This window comes from Monopterus albus, unplaced genomic scaffold, assembly GCF_001952655.1.
Source record: "Monopterus albus unplaced genomic scaffold, M_albus_1.0 scaffold182.1, whole genome shotgun sequence".
NCBI lineage: Eukaryota > Metazoa > Chordata > Actinopteri > Synbranchiformes > Synbranchidae > Monopterus > Monopterus albus.
In genome coordinates, this window is record NW_018128062.1 from 1365258 (window position 1) to 1390321 (window position 25064).

The window sequence follows — 25064 nt, forward strand, 5'->3', positions numbered from 1 at the left end:
GACATAAAAAATAGTAATAGAATTGATGAGTTTAAACATAAATATAAAGGTATGTGTCAATCAAGATATATGTAAGAACAGGCTTAATGATTAATTAGATGGAACATTGTGGGTGTGGTGTATGAATGTTAACACCTTGTATTAATTCTTTAGTATGTTACTTGTGTGGTGTAGAAGATAATTATTTAAGAATGTAATTATGTAAGAATGTTAACACTCTGTTATAATTTTTTTAGTATATTACTTGTGTGGTGTAGAAGAGAATTATTTATGTCGTGATACTGCTTGCAAACCAATGATGGTAAGATGATGTCATGGGGTAGGACTGGATAAGTCTGACTTCTTCCTACTCCATTCAAGCATGTACTAGGTATAAGCAAATTGATATTGGATTAGCATTTGTTGGATATGTGTAAAATGATGTGTGTTGACATATCAACTGTCTTTACATGCTTGAAAGAATAAATCAAATCATGTTTGGTTTTCCTTTCATGTGTCACTTGTCTGTGTTTAAAACTGCCAGTGCCTGTCAGTGTTGTTGCACTACTTCCGGGTCCCCAATAGAGGTTGCTAAAGGTCAGAGATGACTAAAATGCCCTGTCAAGCCACATCACTGCCATCATCTGTGTCTGTCCCTCCTGTGTATACAGGGCTGGGAGAGTCTCCAGGACCTGTCTGTGGTGCCTTCTTCCTTGAGACGCACACTGCCCAGCTCCTTATCACAGAACCTGAAGCCAGAAGCAGGTACGACTGATAAAACTTTAATCTTCTAATGGATTCTGGCACTGACTTTGAATTATCTTTCCTTTTTTCCTGCCTTTGATGTTATCAGCTCTATTTTGATGTTTTATCCTGTGGCCAGCTATATCTGTCCATTTGCTCTGAATCTTAGTTTGGCTTTTGTTTTCTTCTTTGCAAACACACCTCTTAATTTTCCTCCACCCTGCCTTAAAATCCTGATCTTTTCCCACTTTCTTTTCATCTTTGTGGCCTTGTTTCCCCATCTCTCGTCTTGCAACCTCTTCCTATTCTTCTCAGCGTCTCCTTCATCAGCACATTTAGTCTTTGCTGCATCTTATCTCCGTCCAGTGAAGGCTGTACCCAAGCTTCTGATGTCACTGCTTCCTGGTGGGAAGGAAGATAGCAGAAACCAGACAGCTGTCCATCAGCAGGTACACTCATCATGCTCAGGATTTCTGCTTGTATTCTGCTCACTGTCTTATCAGGAATTGAACGTTTATATGCAGCCTGAATCTAAATATCCCCTCTACTCATCAGCAGCTAGTCCTATTTCTTCTGTTGCCATGGAAACAAAGCTTATGTAGATGGAAATACATGTAATAAACAGATAAAGTGTACAGATGCCTCGGTACCAAAGATAAGTGGTTTTCATAAATTTTCAAAAAGAGAGGGGTAAACTTAATCATGAAAAATGAATACAGTGTTCTCAGGAACACCAGAATATGTTTGCCAAGCATTTTTATTTATTGATAGATACTTAAAACACAAAATAAGATGGGTTTAAAAGAAACATTGTGACTGTAAAAGTTTATTTCAAAGGGTGATGTGTGGGTGAGCTTTAAGCTTTGTTACTGGTTAATTGTATAAAAGAAAAGTGGAAAGAATAAGCAGAGATAGAAAAGCATTGATGAATAAAGCATAGCATATAGCGGTGTGACAAAACACTTAACTCATGAGACAAGACAATATTTTAACACTATTTTTAGGAAATCTTCAGTGACAAAATATATGACTGGAGAAACTATTTTATTTGACTGAAAGTCACAAAATGCAAAACAGTGCAGATACATTTTGAAATGTTTTAACTAATCATATTGTAATAAGTGTCACTTCAGTTCTACTTTGAGTTTGGATTATATAGAGTAAAAGACGACAATATACAAAGCAGTGTAAAAGGTTTTGCCACAAACTCAGCTGACTGGCTTCTCTCCTGTATGATTTTGTATGAGTCTCTTCAGACCTTAGAACTGCCCATGAGCTTCTAACCAAAGCTGTGTGTGACCTTCTGTGATATTTTCACCATCACGGCACCGCACCTGACAGTAACATCATCTGGCAAAGGCGTTGTGGTGACCAATCACATATGGGGGACGATCGGGACTTGGACGCCCACAGGAAGACAGCTTTTTTGTTTACCTTTTTAGCATGACCATTCACTGCTATTCACTGTCGAATTGGGGCCACAATTAAAGCACCATAATGGCACACCATGCATTTACATTAGTACTGGATGTTAAATGTTTTTTTTTTTTTTTAAATCTATCAGTGCCGACACACTGGTGGTAGGATTGGTGCTGAGATAGAGTAGGCTATGTTAGCAGCCTGGCTAAGAAAAACACAAAAGAAACTCGCGGTCTGGAAATGTGAATGAAGTCACCCACAGTTACAACTGAAAGCATGTGTTGCAAACTGGGAGCGTAGAGATGGAAAGTTGGTAGAGATGAGAAAAAAAATTCAGTTGTGTTGTTTTTACATCAGCAGACAACTCAGGACAATTGTATAATTGCAGAGCAGGTTGCATTATGGGAAATGCAGTATTGTTTGGTTTCTTGTGGACCTGATCTTTACTAAAGATAAAAATCTGAATTGAGCATTAAGGCCTGTTAATGTGACCATAGCCTTAAAGTCAAGGTAGCTCAGTCTCTGCTGTATCAATTTTTACCCTTCTTTTTTAAACCTTCCATCTATCACCTTTATGGAAGTGCGGTACTAAATTGCTGCAGTAGTCCTTTGAGGCCTCGAGGTTAAGCTGTGAACGTGCACCTTGACACCCCCAAACTCAGTGCTGTATCAGTTTCAAAACAAGTATTCCAGTCTTTGTGTTGAGAACACATATAACCATTATTTCGATTCATGACATAATGTTTGTTGACTCAAAACCAGGTAACTTGAGTTGCTGGGTTAAGAATGAAATCATCACTGCATACAGTACAAACACCCTTGATGTCTCCTGAGTGATTGACGTGTGCTGTATAATGTTTGTGATCAGAGCCAGCACTCGCACAAACAGCACCCACTGAGCCAGGAGCACTCTGTGTGTAGAGGAGGGTTAATTAGGAGCAGGTGAACCTCATCGTCCTGACGCCACCACCTCCTCATCCACTGATCTTCAATCATGTGCCATCAAGTCCCAGGAGTCTGCAGCTTTTTCACTGCAGCCAAACACTACAGCATCTGATTGGACTGATTAACACCTTGAGAGGGAAGCTAATCAGGGAAATCGTGTGCTGTGATGTTTGGTTGGAACAGAAACATGTCAGGCCTTCTTGGTGCATTGTTCGAGGCCATCACCCTAATTAGGGCTCTTTCCATCCCGGCTGCCCACCACAGATGTTTTATAAAGGTCAATACAGCAGCAAAAGCCTTGAGTTCTGCAAATATCAGCAGGTTGTTGAGGTGTATGCAAATTGGGTGAGTGATTGATTTTAGCCCTGAATTTACAACTGAGTGAAAAACAGTTACTACAGTGGAGGGATTCTCTTTCAGTCCCCACTTCAAAGTTCTTAACATGTCTGGTGACATGAATGAATGGCAGCTTAAATGTGCTAGGCTGGATACTGCTCTGTATCAACAGCTGCCATGTAAAAACCCAACAACTACTGATTTGGAGTGTTAACTTCCCAAATCTTCTCTATAGCAAAGGTGTAGATGTGGCCTCAAGCTAGACTTGAGTCACAAAATGATTACTTGAGACATGACTCCATTTATTTAACTTGGGACTTGAACACAAAAACAAAGTCTCAAGTTGTGACGCACACACGCTTAACTTCTTTTCAGCTGCTGGAGGACCTGGTGAGACTGACACCATAAGTTGATCCTAACCGCTCTGTGGCGGCCCTGCCATCATGCCCTGTTTACTACGAATGCCTGGTTGCCCCAAACTGTATCAAATCCAGCCTCCGGCTTTCAGTCATACATCAGTTCGTCAACACATTCGTTGAAGTGTTTTTTGACTGGATCAGAGACCGGATAGGGCCATGTTTTGAGAAGACTTAACAGATCTGATGAAAAAATTAACAAGATTTTCACGTGTTGCGTAGTTTTGTAATCCCACAGAACCCCCAAATACCTTTTTTATTTTCTATGTAAACTATGTGTCCTCCATATGGAGCAGATTTGTCAGCCATCCTTGTACATCTAATGTATTGTGTGGACTTACAGATCGACTGTCCCGAGCCAGAGAGGGTTAAAATACATGTGTTTGACCTGCTCTTCGATGGTACACCTACTGCCCTTGTAGGTTGTTCTTCTGCTTCGAGCAAAAGCACAACATCCCCCAAATCAAACAGCTTAATTGTGATGAGCAGAGGCTGAAGAATGAGTTGTTAATTCCCCAGGAACGTGATGTTAGGGATGTATGAGCGTCAAACAATCATCCTGATTAATATCCTGTGACTGTGTCTGTTAAGCACGCTGTTGAACAATTGTCTTAATTTATCAAACATCTTAAAATATCTCTCAGTTATAGGATGAGGCTTGTTTTCTCTCTATCTTCAAAAACTTAAAGCAAATCACTCAATATTTAATCAGCTGACTGATCATATTGAGTGTTGGAGGTAACTTGAATACTGAAAAGGGATAAATGATTATGGCTGCGATTATAATTATGGTGCAATTATCCTGATTGTTTCACCAGTTTGTCATGATTGTCTGGCTGAGTGATCTGATGAACAAATATTTTTATTACACTTTCTGCATCTCATATTAACATCTTGAACTGCTGATTACTAAGTACTGTAAATTAAATATTTTATTCCTTTTTAATACACAGTTGTAAACCATGTCAGTGCAGTAATTCTGAAATAGATGGCCAACTGGCCTAGTTAACTTATCCTAGTTTAGGATTCTTCAAGGCTGCCAGAGGAAGCAGTACAGGATGAGACGGAGCGCTCCAGTCTTTGTCATCTTATTGGAATCAGAGATGAAGTTTTCCTCCACTGGCTCAGTTTGTGTCTTACTGAAACTCAGGCTTTTTAATTCCTTCACAGCAGCTAATCACCACTTCTCACACACAGTGAAATGAAGCAGACTTGCTCATCTTGAAATCTGTTTGACAACCTCTGACTTTAAATTCTGTTGCTGTCGCAGAATGTGCCACATATTATGGTGCAGTCAGCCAGTGTTGAAGAGGACATAAGCAAACATCCACAGCCAGTAAGTTCTCCAAATCTGGGTGGTGTTTTACTCTCGCTGTCAGTACGTACCAGGAATGTTCTTCTAAATAAGACATTGCTTACTGTGGCCACACATCACTCCCTCTTTATGTTGTCTTTACAAGTTTGTAGAGATATCTTTAAAACTGCTCTAATCAATATTTATATATTGACAATGGATCAAAAGACTGTGCAGAATATGAAAGATGCCACTTATGGTTTTGGTTCTCTGATCAGGGTCACCTCCAGTTGCAGAAAGCAGCTTTGTTCAGTGAAAAAAAGTTCAGATTAAACCCACTGTGCACGACGACGCCCATCACCAAACAGCAGGCAGACAAAGTTAGCGACTAGCTAGTGAAGACAGAGGCGCATTTAGCAGCTAAAAAGCCACACATTTCCCTCAGGACTTGTAGACAAAAACATTTGCCATGTTGACAGAAACAAAAGAAATGCTAATGTTCAGTAAGCAAGTGTTTGCTAATATGCTACCAAATTTAATTAGACTGTACAGTAATATAATTCCTACATACTGAAAAACACTTCTTTGAGGCAATGTAATGGACCCTGTTTTATCAGTTCAATTCAAATTTATTTGTGTAGCTCGAAATCACAACAAAAGTCATCTCAGGACACTTTACAAAGTAAGGTCTAGACCTTACTGTTATCAATATTATTACATAGGGAAAACCCAACAAATCCCCCCTGAGCAAGCACTTGGTAACAGTGGGGAGGAAAAACTCCCTTTAACAGAAGAAACCTCCGACAGACCCCAGCTCTTGGTGGGCGGCCTTCTGCCTCGACCGGTTGGGGTGAATGGATAGAGGAGAGACAAAAGAAACAAGACACAACAAACAATCAAACACTGATCAGGTCGATGTGGCCGGTGACTGCTCATCAGAAACATAGAGCTCCAGAGCCAGAAAGGTACAGGGAGAGAGAGAGGACACACTACGGGAGAGAGGAGACAAAGTTAGTGATGTGTAATGGTGGCATATAGAAGCATAGAGAGAGCAGCAGTCTACTCAGCAGACTACTACTACAGCTTGTCTTAGAACAACAAACCTGAAAATGTAAGCCTGAGTCTGTAACAGTGCAAATGTTAGAATAAAGATTTTGGAAAGTGGCAACATTTCATGCCAGATTCAGCCTTCGTCGCATGTTGGGTCATTAACACCATGGTTCCCATTGTTTCCCCCCAGGTTACCACTTCGGATATCAATCCTGCTGACACCCAAACAGAGGTCCTCAGATCCATGCCCCTTCCACCGCCCATAATCCCGGAGACAGAAGAACCCACCCCCAGCCCAGTTAGTGATACTTCCAGTGGATACATGTCGACCAGCATATCTACACTGACAATGTCCGATGTCTACACACTGAGCTGGGACCTGCCTCCATCATCCAACTTTGAAGCAGTGCCAAATGAGGGTAAAGAAAACAGTCAAGTGACACAGTCTGACATTGATCCTGAATCTTTTCTTGTGGACCAGTCAAAACCTCAGGAGTCATCGCAGGCTTTGAATGGCCGGGCAGCTGCAGAGAGCACTGACTCGCTGCCATCCAAACCCGGCAATACTCCATCCCGTTCACATCCCAGTCAGCAAGAACCAAATCACTCCTTGGCAGTTCAGTTGAAGGAGCTAGAAGAGCCTGATCCAGAATCAGACATGCTGGACTACACCAAACAAAAACATGTTTCAACTGACCTTGTTGGATCAGAACTATTAGACAATTCAGAGCCACTTAAAGATTCATCACTAGTACAAGAGAATGAAGCCAAACAGACTGAACATACACAAACAGATCACTCCAAACCCGAAACTCCTTTAATGGATGAACTTGTGCTAGCTCCCACAAACAAAACCAAATCTGAACTGTCACTCCATGAAGACACACAGCTGTCTGCACAAGGTCAACATCAACTGGACGTGGATGTCCTGCAGCCCAAAAAAGAACAGAAACCCTTTGACAGTGCTCAAGATTCTAGTTCAGTCCTGATTCCAGCTTTGTCTCAAGCCTCAGCTCATGCTCCAGAGCCACCTGGAGACTCGGTTCTTCATGCTTCACCCAAGGAACAGTCGGTGTCTGAAGTTTCTGACCCAAATGGCACCTCCATCCCAACCTCATCCTCAGCCACAGAGGCAGCAACTTCAGATCCATCTACCAAAGTTGCTACAGCTCCAGCAGTTCCCCTGTCTGGTGTTCAGCTTTCCAAAGCTGCTGTCAACCCCTTCTCAATCCAGAAAGTAAAGTCTTCGGACCTCAAGTCCTTTCAGCGTATTCTGGGTGAGGAGGAGGATAAGCCTGGGCAGGTGGACCGGGCCAGCAGCCTTGGAGCAGGCCATAACCAGTCGGTGCTGATGGAAAGTCTGGAAATTATCTCTGACACTGAGGAAGGAGATGGAGCTGCTACTGCCGTACTTCCTGGCTGGTTGAAAGAAGGGGAGTTTGTGACTGTGGGGACCAATAAGAGTGGCATCGTTCGATATGTGGGACCCACAGATTTTGCAGAGGGGACCTGGGTGGGAGTGGAACTGGAGATGCCAGCAGGTGAGTAGAATAGGTTCTTACATATGTAAAATATGAACACTGTGTGTAGCTCATTAACCAGTCAAAATATCAAACAAACCTTTCTCACTTTTTCTCTAGGAAAGAATGATGGCTCGGTGGGCGGTAAACACTACTTCCACTGTAACCCCGGATACGGGGTTCTGGTAAGACCCAACAGAGTGACCCGCGGTGGTGCCAAACGCCGTCGTCAGCAGCAACAGCAAAAGCGGCGTAGTGGCAATCTGTCTGGATCCAGCCCGAATCTGGTAGCCCTTACTGCTCTGGCCAAAGGTGAAGGCGGTGGGACATCAGCCGGCCACGGCAGAGGGGAGAACCGCAAGTCCTGGAACACTTGAGGCTTGGTTTCTGCTGAACAGCTCATTGCTGAACCCCCACTCAGCCATCACCCACACCAAGCAGCTGGGTGGTGTGATTATATGGTAAGAGTGACAGTGCGGTGTTTATTTGGACAGATTTACTGCAGGCTTCACTATATCTGGTCCTTTACTTGTATGTTTTGGTGACATAAGATGAGTCGCTCCACACTTCTCTGTCAGGAGAGGAAGTCTATCAGATGTTAATGAGGTACCTCTACCTGACTTAATAACTGAAAACTACAGAGAAATATTGAATGTTTTATCAGAAAATGTGAATGTTTTTAGGTAAATACATGCAAATAACCACTTATTTGTAAATAATTTCATTTTAATTGTTGGATGTTTCATTACAAAATGTATTAACTTCAGCTACATTAGAATACAGTCAAAGCACATTGATTTCTTTTAACATGTTACCCGTCAGGCAAAATTATATAAATGTATAATATTAAAGCAACCTAAGTCCACTGGATGACACCATCAGGTGTTCATATTTCTACTGTTCAAAAATATGATTGGATAGATTTCCAAGTGTGGTACATCTTAGGTTTTTCTTGTGCCTTGACATGCTATGACTACTAATCAATGTATGTACCTTTGTGATACACCACCAAATTATCTTGTTGGGAGGTTGTAAATAGTTCACAAAGCCTATTTTAGCTCCTCACTGTGTATTTTTACAGTTTTAAAAACACAACTTTGCACTTCTAAAAAGTTCTAATTTAAATTTTCAACATTTTTAAGTTCACTTTGTCACTAAGAAAGTGCGTGATGATTGAAAGTGACCACTTTTAAAAGTTGTGTGGCAGTTTTGACATTTTTCCACTAGCAAGTTATGGAATTGTACTGTTTCGAAGCCTGCTCATTGTACATGATAAGGACACTTTTTGGGATTTTGTTTGTTGTAATACATTTAGTATTCATTTTTGTTTGGTGAGCCAAATTTTATACATATGCATTCAAGCTGATTTTGACAACCTGAATGCTTATTTATTTAAAGACAGACTATTGATCATGAAAAACGGAAATCTGCTTTCTATATCAATGATCTAAAATAAATTTCATCCTGATCTCGTTAACCAGTTTGTGGTGCATGTCTGTCTATAGATTAGAACATTTGTAACCAACAAGACAGTAAAGCCAGAAAGTTTCAGTGATATAGCTTTATTCTCTTGTACATTATATATATATTTATATATATATCATACTAAAATAAACACAAGTTAAAAAATGAACAAAGAAACTGTACAAAAAATGTATATATACTACATCTTAATTACAGAACAGTCTACTGTCCAAACAAGGCACTAAATTCTGAAATGGGCAATACAGTAATTTTGAACATAATTAAATCTGAGATTGAAACAACAGCATTCAGTCCTCTTTTTCTGAGTTATATTAGGATGAAGTGGATGGTGTTTCACTGGGGACACAGAAGGACATGTAGACATGTTGACCCTGACACACCACGAGTGGACACCCCTTCAGAGTAAGCACTACAACTGGAGTACACACAACATCAGGTTAGGAAAGCCTGTTTTTCAGATTCACCTGTGTCCAGTTTTCCCTTTCAATCGTGAGCACCTGAGGGTTCTTTCATCTATCCCATCGACATCTCGGCCGTTCTTGAACACTGATAAAGTACTGTTGGACTGAAACTCGCCCGTGCTAATTGGGCCACGGCATCTCTCACACACAAAGGTAATTCAATTAAGTCTCTTATACTGAGAGAATAATCTCTAAATGTACTCTCTTCCTTTCGTGCACAACTTAATTCACTATTTCTAAGTGTTTTGTTTGGGGAGAGACTGTCACACCAAGCTCCACAGAAACATTTCATCAAGTAGAGCATAAGTTTGACAGTTAATTTCATATAGAATTTAAACAACATACACTCTCTGCTTGGCAAGTGAGTGTGCATCTAGTCTAAAAATTAGTACATTTGTCTTTGGAGCCCCATGAGCTCACCTCATCACTAAAATGTCATTTTTGGTCATAGTTTTGGTTATCAGTGGCCAAATATACACAGTGAGTTAGGCCCTAGGTTACATTTCTGCCATTTTCTTAAGTACTTCTTCTTTTACAGTCCCAATAGGGAACACACTTCACCAAACTGTGAAATCACAACACTATTTTGATAAGCTATAGCTAACATGCTCAGTTTTACTGACTCCACTAACCCCAACAGTAGGGCAGTGGAGCAAGACAAAACTCTGCAGTGTCTAGAAATAAATAATGCAAACGTAGTTATTACGAATTTAATGCTTTCTCTAAGACAAATTTGATCAGTTACAAATTTGTGTTTGCAAGAGGCACGTCAAAAATGCTGGACTTCACTGTGGAGTTTGGTATGGCATTATTTTAAGGAGAAACCAGCACATAATGGTGGTTTGATTTAATATGATGTGGTGTATGAAGCATTTGTACTGACATGTCTTTTTCACACCAGCCCCATGGTAATATACTGCACATTTGTCTTTTTTTTTTAGCTTATTCAGCAGCAACACTTAACTGTCATAAGGTGCACCATCATTGGTCTTTCACAAAATAGAGAATGTGAAGGTAAGTCCAACCGTGTTGACTGTTGGGACAAGAGTACCATTTTGAGAGATACATGCTGTATTTACTTGCGTGCGTGTGTGCGTATATAACCTTAGCTGACTGTAGCTAACTTGCAGCAGACCTAGAGATCCCGTTGATGAGAGCAACAGATTGAAAAATGACTCTGCACCCTGATCTCAGTTTGGTTAGGGAGCTAACGCTAGCTAGCAGCTGTTGGCAGGTGAAACAAACACTGCAGATGAATCGACTTCTGTCTGTGTTCAAACTGAACACTACTGTGTATGCTTGGATGTAGTTGAAGCATCTGCTACTGTATGTAGCTGTATGGGGGTAAAAAAAATGTTTTATTAACTTATAGATGTATGTATGTAGAATACATGTGTATGAATGAGAGGAAGGGAAATAGAACAGTGAGGTTACAGTGGGCTGAGGTCAAGAAGGTGCAGGAATTAAGCTTTTGGGGTCAACAGTCCAGTGTGATGGGGAGTGTAGGAAAGAGGTGAAGAGGCGAGTGCAGGCAGGTTGGAGTGGGTGGAGAAAGGTGTCAGGAGTGTTGTATGACAGAAGAGTGGCAGCAAGAATCAAAGGAAAGGTGTACAAGACAGTAGTGAGACCAGCTATGCTGTATGGGTTAGAGATTGTAGCAGTGAGGAAAAGACAAGAGGCAGAGATGGAGGTAGCAGAGATGAGGATTTTGAGGTTCTCTTTAGGAGTGACCAGGATGGACAGGATTAGGAATGAGCACATCAGAGGGACAGCTCAGGTCGGCTGTTTTGGGGACAAGGTCAGAGAGGCCAGATTGAGATGGTTTGGACATGTGCAGAGGAGGGATAGTGGTTATATTGGTAGAAGGATGTTGGAGATGGAGCTGCCAGGCAAGAGGTCAAGAGGAAGGCCAAAGAGGAGATATATGGATGTGCTAAAAGAGGACACGAAGTTAATTGGTGTGAGAGTAGAGGATGCTGAGGATAGAGTTAGGTGGAAACAGATGATTCGCTGTGGCGACCCCTGACGGGAACGATGATGAAAATGTATGTAGTGTATATCTCTGGATGATGAGCATGGTCTTCCAAAATGGCACATTTACCCAAAATTCTACACAGTGAGAGGACGTCACAGTCTCTATAGCTTTCTACCTCAGACACAAACAGGGGGAGACTGCTGTTCAAATAAAGGATGACACAAAAAGCTGAATTTAAAAAACTGTTTACATGATAATAGAAAAGTAATACAAAATAAGCCAGAAGAAATGAAAAAGCATGATTAATCTAACAGTAATAGCATGTTTCAATTCAAAACATGGCATTTTTTTGTACATTACCATAAAAAATGAGTATAAATACATATTCTTTTTTATCTTTCAACCTTTTCCTTTTGAAATGAGTTCTAGTACTGAGTCACTGTATCACAGCTTCATACATACTGAAGCAGTAGAATTAAAAAGACCAGAGCCCAGGGCTGGGAGCTATTCTACTAGCAGGATCCAGATACCCGATTAGTTGATACATAACTATGTCTTTCTCAGAGGTCCTGCTTGACTGCATTTAATTTAATCCTGCTTTGTAGAATATTTTCCAAAGTCTCCAAAACCATCATTAAGGCAGGGGTTCCTTTAAAGGAAAAGACTGACATCTGGGGAAATACACAGATTAGCTTTTTACCCCCACACCTACACGAGAACATCAATACCACTCATGTTTGTAGGCTAAATAAGAAGCCAGGGGCCATTTCAAGAAGCCGGTTTAACAAACTCAGAGTTCAAACCTGAACTCTGAGTTGACTTACCCAGAGTTGGAAAACTCGGAGTTTTCGGTTTCAGAACAGCTGAAAAGAGTTGGTTTAATCAACTCTGAGTTGTTTGACTCAGAGTTAGGCGCGTGCCACGCGACTATAAAAAGCCCTGAACAATGGAGTGAAGAAATTACGAGTCACCATGGCAACAGGACCAAGCCAAAATAGGTCTGCGTTTTTCCCCGACAGAAATGGATGTGCTACTACAAGCATATAGTGACTACGAGCCCATATTCCGTAAAAAAAACAAAAAAACAACACGGCTGCAGCGGCGAAAGAGAAAAAGTTAGCTTGGGGGAAAATAGCTGCCCGAGTCAATGCGTACGTTTACATTTTAATCATACAGTATTCGGTGTAAGTAATTACTAAATAATGTTAGTAATGTTATTATTTGTCACTTGTAAAGTAAGGAATGGTTCTTAATTCGTCAATAATTTAATGAGTAACGTCAGTAATTGCATAAAATGCCGATTGTTGTACGAATTAAAAGTGCAGTTTTATGTCTACCCTTGCTTAAAATTCCTATTGTGGTTGATATGGGATTTGTAAAGTAATGATTAATAAATAATCCAGTACGTTTTATGGAGAGTAATTATTACATTAATCAAAATACCTTTTTTAAAATGTACCCAAGACTGATGTAGTAATATAAGAATTGTATTTTATTTTTCATGTAGGTGCAATCCTGCAGGCATAAAAAGAACGTGGCAGCAGCTAAAAATGAAATATAAAAACATAATTCAAACAGGTAAGGCTTGATCATATCATGGGTGTAGACTACCTGACTTTACAAACATTTGACATATTAAATAACTAAATAGCCTGCAGAGTATAGCAGTGCAGCAGCATTTTCAACATGGGTGTAATGTTGTTTTCATACAATTAAATCATTTGACAACTACTCAGCCAACAGAAAGAAGGCAGAGGCCAGAAAAACTGGTGGAGGACCTGCACCACCACCACTAACACATGCAGAGTACAGAGGAGATGGCCCTCAGCCTGAGCACTGGAAAGCCAGTGGCTGAGGGAATTCCTGGAGGGAGTTCATCAGAACCAGTCACTCCCCAGGAGACAAGTGCATTCATTACATGTAAGAGGCCTACCTATATATTCTATTTTTTACATAGGCTACTTTTGATATATCCATTTATTACACTCTGGGTTGGGTTTTTTGTTGGTCTTAACAGATTCTGATGGTAATATCTGCCTTTTGGAGCCTCCTGTCACAGCAGAACCCCAGGCTGTTGTAAGTATCCTACTAAATAAAGCTTAAATTATGATAGGTAGTATTATCTGCGTGACGGAAACGTGTGCAATCTATGAATGTACTGAAAGATTAAATGAGGTATTAAACACCTTTCACTTTAAAAAGGGGCAGAGACCCGGAGGAAACTGAGTTTCCCGAACAAAACCTGCTCCCCAGCAGATTAGGTTCACAGAGTAAGTTGCCATAGTAACTGACTCTGAGTTTAGATTACCTCTCTTTGTGAAACGGGTTTAACTTACCCCGCTTCACGGGTTTAAGTTACCTCCGTTTCTGAAACCCGAGTTTCCCTCATTTCGGGGTTAACAAACTCTGAGTTTCGACAAAACCGCCTTCTTGAAATAGGCCCCAGGAGACTATTAGCTTAGCATAAAATCGGAAGCACATTTGAACAAATGTAAAAAATAAATAAATTTAAAAAAATTCTACCTACCACCACTTCTACATCTTACTCTCTTTATACCTTGCAAGTTTATTTCGTACAAACAAAATATGAACTGTAAAAGTAAAACAGTAAAACAAAAACGGGTAGGTTTGGAGAGGGCAGTATGCCATTACTGAAATGTGAAGCTGGAGCATGGAGAGTTAGCTTAGTTTGTTAATTGCTGCAAGCCAGCTGCCTCCATCCTAAGGCAAAAACATGTGCTTGCTAACACCCCAAAGGTTCAGTAAATCACACAGTCTAGTATAAAACAGGCACAGGAGGTCTGTGTGCCTAAAAATGTTTTCAGCATGTAACCACCTGTCATTTTTAAAACCTCATTTTTGTGCATCTTTAATAAAACAAAGTAGAATTTAATGAGTAGAGGCTAGTAGACAATTTATTTTGCTAGTCATACCCCCTGATAAGCTAAGCTAGTGGTCTCCTGGCTCTGACTTCACATTTAGTGTAGAGACACGAGTGGTTCTTATTTATTCTCATCTTACTCTACTCTCATCAAAAAAGTGAATATGCATATTTCCCAAGAAGTTCTATTATTCTGTCTTCCTCATCCTAAGGCCAAAGCTGACATCAGTCTTAGTCTTAGACTGACAAAGCGCTAATACTTGACAAATAGTGAGCCCCCAAAAACAGGACGCAGATACACAGCACTTGTCTCTGTTTAAGACACTACTACGATCTTCTGTCAAAGATGGTTTTGGAAAAGTTTCACCCAAGGCAAAAACTAACAAACAAAAAAAAAAAGGTGGAAAATGATTTTCCAATATGAACACTGAAAGTGACTTTGATTCTGATTCCCTTCAAAGTGCTTTGACGCTATACAGATAAGCACAAAAGGCTTCAGAAGTTTTTCTGATACTTTAAACCATTTCCAGTGTGGATTTAATCTAATTTGATATCACTGATATTTAAAAAAAAGTTTCTGAAAGCACTATTGTAAAGAGGCAGCATCCCAGAACAAGTAGTAAATAGCTTTATTTTCCCATTATACTGTATGTCTGGTTGCTAATAACTATCTTTGCAGGATTAGCTTTAGAACCGAAGACTTGGAGTAGATTCTGGTGGAAGTGAAATCTGTTATCCATTGATATGTGCTTCCCCTTACTTTAATGTGAACCTAACCTTCATCATAATACCTAACCAGTCAAATCTTATGATACTTAACCTGACCCCAGTGGCATCTCTCCACTGCCCAGTCTTGGTATCTAACATTTACCATCTTTACTGACACAGGCCTGCTGTAGCGTCAAGCCCATTGGCCTGGGAGGCTTCACTGAAAGCTCCTACATACACCAAAGGAGTTAGGAGAAATCACTTTGGACGAGTGTGGACAGTCTTAGCTTTTAGCCTCTTCACATTTTTTCTACAAGCATCTTTTGCTTTGGCATGGACGACATTGTTTTTTTTTTTTAAAGAAAGCACAATTCCTCTTATTGGATAGCTTGTTTGCTCGATTATCACATTGACACTAAATTGATTCTCAGAGCTCAAGTACTCTGGAGGAGCACTTGACAATAGTGACATCGGGAAGCTAAGTACTGAGGTAAAATGATTGTATAGCAAGTCGCCTCTTGAGTTAAAAACAGAGAAATGCAAGTGAAATAACTAAAACCACTGCTATTGTTGGATATAAACTTTAACATTGATTCTGGTATTTTATTTTTGTGTACTAAAAAGTTCCTTGTCAGAGAAAAAAATAAGTCTGCTGCATACTGCAAAAAGGAAAGGTGTGACTGTTTGTATAAAATTAAGGCTACTCCTTTTTTAGCTGAGCATTTAGAGATTTTCATCCAACAGCGGCTCTACTGTAGGAAAACAAAAAGCCATTCCACTGAGGAACGAGAACTACAAAGGGTGAAGACAGTGACTGGACAGTTCTGTCTGCCGATAATATCCTTCCTGACTGGCTGCGTGTCACAGAGAAAGAGAAGGAAACTCTCTCCATCCATCTTTCCCAAGATGGTGGCCAGAGGATGCTCTTCTGATGAATTGCACAATGAAGAACGTGAATTTAGGGAGTGTAGGTAGGTAGGTAGGTAGATAGCACACCATGAGGTGAGTGTGAGAATCATAAGAACCATATATAATATATATATATACAGTACACGTTATTTTTCTGAGGTTGACGTTGAGGTGAGATAGACTGAGGATCGGCTCAGACAACTAGGCTGGAAAGGGAAGGAACGGGAATAAGGAAGAGGATTGGAAAGAGAAGAGGTATCTTGTGAGGAGAAAGTGTACTGAGGGAAGATAGCGGAGATCCTGGGAGAGACAATCCCAGACAAGAGTCACCCATTTTAGGGGGTTAAAGGCTTGGAGTGCACCCTTTTCTTCTTTCCAGGGAACATTTTCACAGAGATCAGAGGACGTATAATGACCCATTTCTGCCAGCTGTGTCCATATATTGAGTGTGGGGTGGGGGGTAATTACTGTTTACATGGACTCTGTGGGAGGAGGAGAGCTGAGAGAGAAGGAACAGCTGGCAGGGGGACTGGCTGATGGACAGATTCTGAAAGTTTACTAAGTAGCATTATTTTGGTCTCTCTTTTTAAGTCCCGTTTCCCACCTATTCTGCGCCTCCTTTGCTTTCCTCTCACGACTCTGTCCTTTCTCTCGTCTGCTTCCTCCATCCCAATTCCTGTGCGGTTCATTCATCCTCCAGGGACTCCGTCTTGATGTCGCTGGGGACCCCTCCAGTTCGGGACAGGGCCAGGATGGTGTGGTTGACAGCAGCCATCTCCACAGCCAGAGAGATGGGGTCCTGGTGTTCACTGTGTGCTGCACTGTCATCCTGAGACCGAACACAACAGTGGTTCAGATCAGGAAAAAAAACAAAAAACAAACACATATAGGAGCTATGCCTCTATTGGATTTTTTAAATTTGTTTTGTCATCATGCTAACCATCTGAAAGTTTGGTTGGCCAATATAGCTTAGCAACCACAGCTGGCTTTGTCAACATGTTGACACACTGTACACAGGGCTGTGGTAAGAAAGACACCATCTTTTACCTTTTGCAAAACAAGAATAACAGTGCAGGAAATAGATGGAACGCCTCTTAAACACATTGTGATCGTGAACCTGTCTGGCTAGGTACTAAACATAGGAGGAAACGAAAGCATTTCTTACTACATTAGTTTGTGCAGCTATAGGTTTTGCAAATAGAAAAAAAAAATCCCTGTGTAGTATTTCCCACTATGGGGAACTGGCCCCGGATGTTGTTTAGAGTTTAGATAAGTGTTGACGGCTCTTATTTGCCAAACTTAATAACTATAATCCCATAATCTGATATACTGTATATTAATGTGAAATGTGCCATTCTGAATGAGTACTTTTACTCTGGTACTTAATTTGATGCTGATACACTGTGATACTGCTACTCTTACTTAGGTAAAACGCAGTACTTCTTCCACCACTGATACTATTACCACATCTTTCTAACCATAGGCTAACTTACACATGATGCACATATACAATATGTGCACATGATTGATATTCTGAGGCCAAAAAGTAACTTAGATATGTCACACAGATGTACTAGAGTGACCCTGAAACGAAGGATAGGCAGTAAAATGTTCTCAATTATAAATATAAAGATGAATTTTCCTATTAAATTCCATTAAGAATACATACAGGTCATTTTTTTAGCTATACTGTACATTAAGTGTTGGTTATTCACAAATAAAATTAAATGCAATAAAAATAATGGTTTGTAATGTTAAAAAAAAACAACTATCTGGTTGAGGAATTCATTAAGTACTGATTGACCACATGCAGATATTAAACAAAATCATTCACTTCGGTCACTTTTAACCCATGAAGTGCATCAGGGGGTTTGCTTCATTGTTTTAGCATTACATTATGCTTGCGGCCATACAATGCATATTTAAGATCCTTTTAAAGGCTCTTTTTTTTTAAATGAGGCAGCTGGAAATGTTAGTTATCTAAAGACATCATCTTCAACCAGCTCTTACAGATTAACTAGCTAGCTGATCAAATTTGCACTTGACAGCAGAAATCGACAGCTGCCTACACAAAACTGCTTTTGTCTGAAATCAGACCCTTTATTTAAAAAAAAATTATGAACAATTTCTAATGCCACCTTTATCATTGTAAACTACACATGTGCCGTGTGACAATAAAAAGCTTGGATGGAATGGAAAATAGCCAAAATAGTAAGGGGGCACAGCTTAGCAAATGTCCAGTTGTGATGATAACTTGGTGGCTTCACAGTAGAACTGAAGCTTGTGAATCATCAGCCCAACAGAGCAAAGGGACCTGGTCCTCTAGTCCAGGTTTCAAATGATTCATCAGGGCCAGATCTATTTACTGTCAGGTCAGATATGTTATTCTAACCAGCACACATTTGTCTCTAATTAGAAGGACAAAGTCCCATGATCCTGCAAATTACCCCACTGTATCTGCTGCAGTGTGCTGCAAAGTGGAGGAGAAATTCTACCAAGCATCAAATCAGCCTTTCAGGGATGCGACATCTGATTACTGTATACTGAAAGCTATTTTAAGACATGCAATCAGAGAATTATTGTGGTGAAGGGCCCATTTTAACCCCTGTCTGATTTGGCTGTGAGTCTCTTTTGGCTTCATTTTGGACTTGAGGGCAGTGCTCCCTGCAACCACAGACAATGACATACAACAACATGATACCTGTGTGGGTGAGGTGGGCTCCAGTCGGTAAAGGCCAAATGGTCGGCTGAGAGGTCTCTTGTCAAAATAGGGCAGGTCACAGGCCTGGAGGTATTTTGACACACGTGGTTAGTTAAGTAGCATTTGCAAACTCAAGCAATACTTTAAAATACAATATACACAATTACTTCCTTCACTAGTTGACAGTGCTACTTGACGGATGAAATACACCCTGTGTTCATCACTTATTAGCTGCACTAGTTTACAGTAACTGGCTTTTTAGTCTTCCCTCCCAGCAGCTTTCACTTGACAGGAGAGTCCATGTTTGCATGTTGTGAAATCAAGAACAAAGCTAGAGGGTTTAAATTGAAACACAATTTTCACTTGCAGTTTCCACTGCTTACAGGAGGAAAAGAGAAAGGAGCAAGCTTTTATTAATTAACGTGCCTTGAGCAACAATTCTTCACAAAAAGAAGAACTTTGTTCTTGATTTCATTTATTAGCACAACTTGAACCAAAGACACAGAACCTAATCACTAAATCCAACTGATGTATTGTTGGTTGGAATGAAAGACATGTAAAATGCATGATCACATTTGACTAATGACTGGAATACTGAGTTTGTGCAAAAACATCTCAGAGGGATGGATGTGAATGGTTGGCAAGAGACTGATCCATAAAAACAGGGAAATATAAATGCAGCTGTAATACAAAGAGAAATGACTTCTTGGTTTTACCTCAGGCCAGTCGGTCACAGAACTGTGTGGAACATAAATCTGGTTTAATGTGGCTTGCTGGATCTTTAATCACTCTCTACCTGCTCTGAGAAGTCATTCCCATCGATGTCATCGCTGTTGGAGTGTCCCCCTGGACTCTGGACGTCTATCCCATGACTCTCCAGGATTGTGGCTTCTTGGAGGAAGAGAATGAATTATTAGATTTACAGTGGTTGACTACATATTGTAGAGAAGTGACTCCCAACTGGGGGATACAAGGAGAGAATGTGGAGTAGCTGACTAATCTGAAAACACAGAAATTACGAGTCGATTTAAAATTAGCTATCCAGGGTTAGTTGTCAACACCTGAGAGTGCATAAGAACTTCGACATTATTCAAACATAGCAGAAGGTGCAGATCAAGAGGTACTAGAGTTCATATGTGACAGCACTGTAACATCAAGACAAACCAGGTTGGGAACCACTGGTGTAGAGGGTTACAAAATACCACACATTAGAAGAGACTTAGGCTAAGCATAGTGAAGGTCTCCAGCAGTTAGTCGTCTTCTCTACTCAGCCCCTTTGGCTAGTAAGTAAGCCACAATCTATTTTTCCACATCTAAAACTGCATGCCTACCAGAAAGTTCCTGGTACTTTTTGTGCCTAGGAACTAAAGTCCACACTGAGCACATTGTGATTTAGATTTCCACAACAAGGCTAAAGCCCCAGAAGGATTAAGTTGTAAATCATAAGAATGCTACATGCTATATGATCAATCAGCGACGTTCAGTACCGCAAGCCTCGTTTCAATAGTTCTTAGACCTTCGGGGTGCAGTGGGGGGTTGTTACAACTACACTAATATAGATCTTGGTTCCTCCAGAGAGAACCACTATAAGTTCTGCAAAGGTTCCTGTTGCCAGGCAATAGTTCCTTTAGTGGCAACAGGGCTTAAATGGCTTTGACATTGATGCAAGCAGCAAATAAAATGTCTTTAGGGCTAGACATGCTTTGCGCTTACTCTCGTGCATACGTGGACATGGATGAGGCACAAACATGCGCTCCTATTCATACTTCAAATCGAGGGTTTGGCTTCTCTCAGCATACCCCCATGGTTTCCAAGCACTGCGGTACATGTGCAGTCTGGGCTTTTGCTGTGCGGACTGTTTGCATGGACACAAACTTTTGGCCTGTATGTGCGCGCAGAGTCAGTGCAGACCTGGCAAGATGACGAAAATTATGTCACTCAACCATAGCGAATATGCAGACATGCAAAGCATAAATATCCCTTTCACAGCAGTGTTGGAGATATTTTGTTGGGGGTCATTACAGATGTCAGGTGACCGATTAACAATCATCAGGCTCTTTTATAGTGCTGATAAGAATCAATACTGAGTTGTTCAAAGCACAAAAAAGGTTAGCGTTTTTGTTACTAAATATAAAACAGTGACATTAATGCAAAGGGATGTAATAAATTGTGCACTGTGATCAAAACTCATTTGTGGTCCCCCCCCTTAAAGCCACATTACCAATGTTGGCCCGTCTCTTGATCTCTTTGCGACGGTTGGCGAACCAGTTGTACACTTTCAGGGAGGTGACCCTCTCCAGATCAGACAGCTTCTTCCCTGAAACAAATCACATGAAAGCATCATCACTGACAAACATTCACATTTTAATCTTCCACTGTCACAATTATAAACTCTGGCCCTGATTTGTTATCTACCAGCTCCGCCAAGCTGTAGATTCCAACCTTATTTGTACTTTTAGAAGCACAATTGCTTCAGGGAAATGTGGGTATTTTTGCTAAATTATACAATTGTTGTAAATACTTTTTCTGCTGACCAGCTTTTCTGTTAATCAAGTAATTGTTTCAGCTCTGTAATCCATATGTATCTATACAGTAACATATCAAAAATGTGTGGTGTGTGTTCTATGTCAAGGATGCACAGCTGAGAGATTATGAAGGCAGTGCAGACGGGGACAATTTCCATGGTAATATTCTGAATATTTGCATAATACATAGAAATATCTGTGGCCAGCACATAGAGCTGTAAATGTTTGCATCAGTGCACTTTACAATGCAGTACAGTACACACATTCCTGGTTTCCTGGTGGTTTACCTGGTTTCTGAATAACAGCATTGCAGGCATTTGCTATCTCCTCCCGTTTGGCCTCATCTGGGTACTGGTTGTCATTGAAGTAGCTATAAATAGCAGAGGAGTCACACTGATTAAATTAATTTCATTACACAAAGACGATGTCTATGAGCAGGAGTTACTGCTGTTTGTTTTGTCTGCAGTACAACTAAGATAATAATCAGCGTTTACGACACGAGTCACAGGGTTTGTTTCCTCATTGTCCAGCTGTTTTCTAGAACAGGCAGCAATGTTTCTTCAATTCCATGTGGAAATAAAGTAGACATTATGAAACATACATGTTCTTTAATCTACCGCTTTTCTCCCTCCTTCCCCTTACCTCTCCATCGGGTGGGGGTGGGGGGTGGGGAGCAGCAGAATCACTGGTAGGTTCGAACTGAAGATCTGAACATCTGAACATCTGTCAGGAAGAGTCGAGCTACAATCAGTCTGCAGGTGTGTCTATGGCACAGAACCACGCCTGGAAAAGTCCAAAAGCTGTACATGACAGCACATGGTAGCTGGAAAGCCCATCCCTTATATAACGATATGCGAGCATGCACATCGCCTTTCACAAGTCTCACAATACTTTCTGATTATAAACCTGACTGAATAGTGCTAACAAAGACTGTGCTGCCTCATCTTAAAACCATGCCCACAGCAGAAAAGTAAACCACACAAAAGGCTCAATTTGCATTCAAAGCCATAAAACCGGCAACACAACAGCTAAAAGCTTGGACATATTTTGAGGTCAGCAGCTCACCCACAGTGTCATAACCTTATCTGACATTGTCAGCAAGGCCAAACTGGGTCACTCTCCAACAGTTCAGTGTATCAGAACGGCATGAATGGGGCATCAGTTTACTCTGCAGGGGTAACAGAGGTGTGTGCGCGTGTGCCGTATTGGGCTGGGCTGAGCTGAGTTGGGCCGGGCTCAGTCTGGCCATAAATAGCATAGAGCAGCGTCCAGTGCTGACGGTGTTGGCAGGACTCCACTGAGAAACATGCCGCAGAGGACAAGGCGTGGGATGTCTGCTGCACAGCTATAGGTTGATACAGCACGCGCATGTGTGTATAAGCATGCACGCACAATTGAGATCCAAAGGCAGCAGGAGGCCTGTTATTTTGGCTGTTATCCATTTCCAGTGCGGTGTGGGTTTAAAGTTACATGCACACAGACATCAGAGTACTGTCTTTTGACTATAAGTGTTCTTCTATAGCAGCCGACTATAATAAAACTTAAGGAACCTACAAAACCTATCGAGCAGAGTTAACATTTGTCACAGGTTGTGTGTTTTGTTTACACTACGGTGTGGCTGCTTTGGAGGTGCGTTCTGGGAGCAAAAAAAGGAGGTAGTACTAAAATCAAGTAGCAGGAACATGAGGGGGAAGAGGGTGCATGCACGCAGAGGAGCCGTCAGTGACTAGTTAAATGTCTGCGTCTATCCACTCAAGTGTTTGCATTACAAGCACCACATAGCTGACTGCATGTGGGAGAGCGGAGCAGCCCCTTCCTCCTCTAAACAAAGACCGACAGAGGGAAAATACAGTGGGGAATATGGGGGGGACACAGCATGTGTCAACCCAGGAGGCTATGCTTGGTGATGGGTAAGGGAAGTAGGGGATATACTGCTTGTTAGGTTCCGATAGTGGAAACGCAGCAAAACTGTATGTAAACCTAGACTTCTCTTGAAAGACAGTTTTAAACAAAATCAAAATTTGTCATAAAGTCAAGAGATTGAGATTTGGACTCGAGTTTAAAAATGTGAAACTGACGCTTGACTCTAAAGCAGGGTTCGTACCTGGGGGCCACTGCCAGGTTGGTCTCTATAAATCGGATGCTTGAAATTGCAGCCAAAAAAGAACTCCAATTTAGTTTTTAACAATAATTTCTCACTATATACAATATTTGAATCACTTTTTGTATACCATGTGCTTAGTGTCTGCTGTCAGACACTTGGCAGCACTTCTGCTGAAATAGCTGGCAGTGAAGACCCTCGGTGCAGCTGATTTTAAATGTCATCATATAGTGCATTGATCCACTGTCTGGCTGCATTTGCAGACAGGCTGATGTTTTTGAACAGCTGCATTTTCTGGGCAGAAGATATTAGCAACCTGCACCATACAATCTTTCACAAACTGTCCTTCTGGCAGTGCCCTGTTTCGCTGTTAGTTCATTTGCCACACAACTGGCCTTAACTGTTGCATCACATTCCCATGTTGCTTGGTCATACAAAGTCTGCTGTAGGGACAGGCCTGTCCAAAGCTGAGCAACTTCTCTCTCACCTGCCTTGTACCTAGCAAACTGCTCTACACGTCTTGTAGATTAACACCACTTGAGAATGGCAACTTTCTCCTTGCAGATGATATAGGTAGCAATTACACTAAAATCCACAAAAAAGGAATCAGGTGTCCACTTGTCCTAAAACTGTCTGCTCCAAGTAAATTTTTTTTTTTTTGTTTTAGAAAGAGACATTTTGGTGTTAGGTGAGCAGTGGGGAATCTGTGGAGCGACCACAAGTCAATCGCCCCCTGGTGGCTGGTTGCAGTGTAGGTCATAAATCCTGCCTCCATGTTAGTGGATGGAACATGAGCCAAACTAAAAACTCAAAGTACAAATCAAATAAATTCTCCCCAGTGATGATTCTGTGGTTTCTGGTACAGTGGGTACGGAAAGTATTCAGACCCCCTTAAATTTTTCACTCTTTGTTATATTGCAGCCATATGCTAAAATCATTTAAGTTCATTTTTTTCCTCAATGTACACACAGCACCCCATATTGACAGAAAAACACAGAATTTTTGACATTTTTGCAGATTTATTAAAAAAGAAAAACTGAAATATCACATGGTCATAAGTATTCAGACCCTTTGCTGTGACACTCATATATTTAACTTAGGTGCTGTCCATTTCTTCTGATCATCCCAGAGATGGTTCTACACCTTCATTTGAGTCCAGCTGTGTTTGATTATACTGATTGGACGTGATTAGGAAAAGCCACACACCTGTCTATATAAGACCCTACAGCTCACACTGCATGTCAGAGCAAATGAGAATCATGAGGTCAAAGGAACTGCCTGAAGAGCTCAGAGACAGAATTGTGGCAAGACACAGATCTGGCCAAGGTTACAAAAAAAAATTCTGCTGCACTTAAGGTTCCTAAGAGCACAGGGGCCTCCATAATCCTTAAATGGAAGACGTTTGGGACGACCAGAACCCTTCCTAGAGCTGGCCATCCGGCCAAACTGAGCTATCGGGGGAGAAGAGCCTTGGTGAGAGAGGTACAGAAGAACCCAAAGATGACTGTGGCTGAGCTCCAGAGATGCAGTCGGGAGATGGGAGAAAGTTGTAGAAAGTCAAAGAAAGTCAACCATCACTGCAGCCCTCCACCAGTCGGGGCTTTAGGGCAGAGTG

At 41.0% G+C, this 25064-nt stretch overlaps 2 protein-coding genes and 1 long non-coding RNA gene across 3 annotated transcripts in view; 2 read left to right on the plus strand and 1 right to left on the minus strand.

Annotated features, from left to right (window-relative positions):
• The window catches only part of LOC109969821 (kinesin-like protein KIF13B), a 38869-nt gene extending 28179 nt beyond the window's left edge, over nucleotides 1-10690 (plus strand). Inside the window, 5 exon segments of the mRNA XM_020616998.1 lie at nucleotides 651-744; nucleotides 1090-1172; nucleotides 5110-5175; nucleotides 6374-7724; nucleotides 7824-10690. Coding sequence (XP_020472654.1) covers nucleotides 651-744; nucleotides 1090-1172; nucleotides 5110-5175; nucleotides 6374-7724; nucleotides 7824-8080 — 1851 coding nt within the window. The 3' untranslated portion in view covers nucleotides 8081-10690.
• A 2048-nt stretch (nucleotides 10691-12738) lies between these two features.
• On the plus strand, nucleotides 12739-13418 carry LOC109969837 (uncharacterized). Its single transcript, XR_002276317.1, has 3 exons — nucleotides 12739-12775; nucleotides 13132-13202; nucleotides 13361-13418. It is a non-coding gene; the product is annotated as an uncharacterized LOC109969837 (long non-coding RNA).
• A 653-nt stretch (nucleotides 13419-14071) lies between these two features.
• hmbox1b (homeobox containing 1 b) overlaps nucleotides 14072-25064 on the minus strand; it is a 22331-nt gene continuing 11338 nt past the window's right edge. Inside the window, exons 5-9 of the mRNA XM_020616983.1 lie at nucleotides 21636-21741; nucleotides 21045-21140; nucleotides 19620-19714; nucleotides 18824-18907; nucleotides 14072-16951 (exon numbers count right to left, since the gene is read on the minus strand). Coding sequence (XP_020472639.1) covers nucleotides 16808-16951; nucleotides 18824-18907; nucleotides 19620-19714; nucleotides 21045-21140; nucleotides 21636-21741 — 525 coding nt within the window. The 3' untranslated portion in view covers nucleotides 14072-16807. The remainder of the gene's footprint in view (nucleotides 16952-18823; nucleotides 18908-19619; nucleotides 19715-21044; nucleotides 21141-21635; nucleotides 21742-25064) is intronic.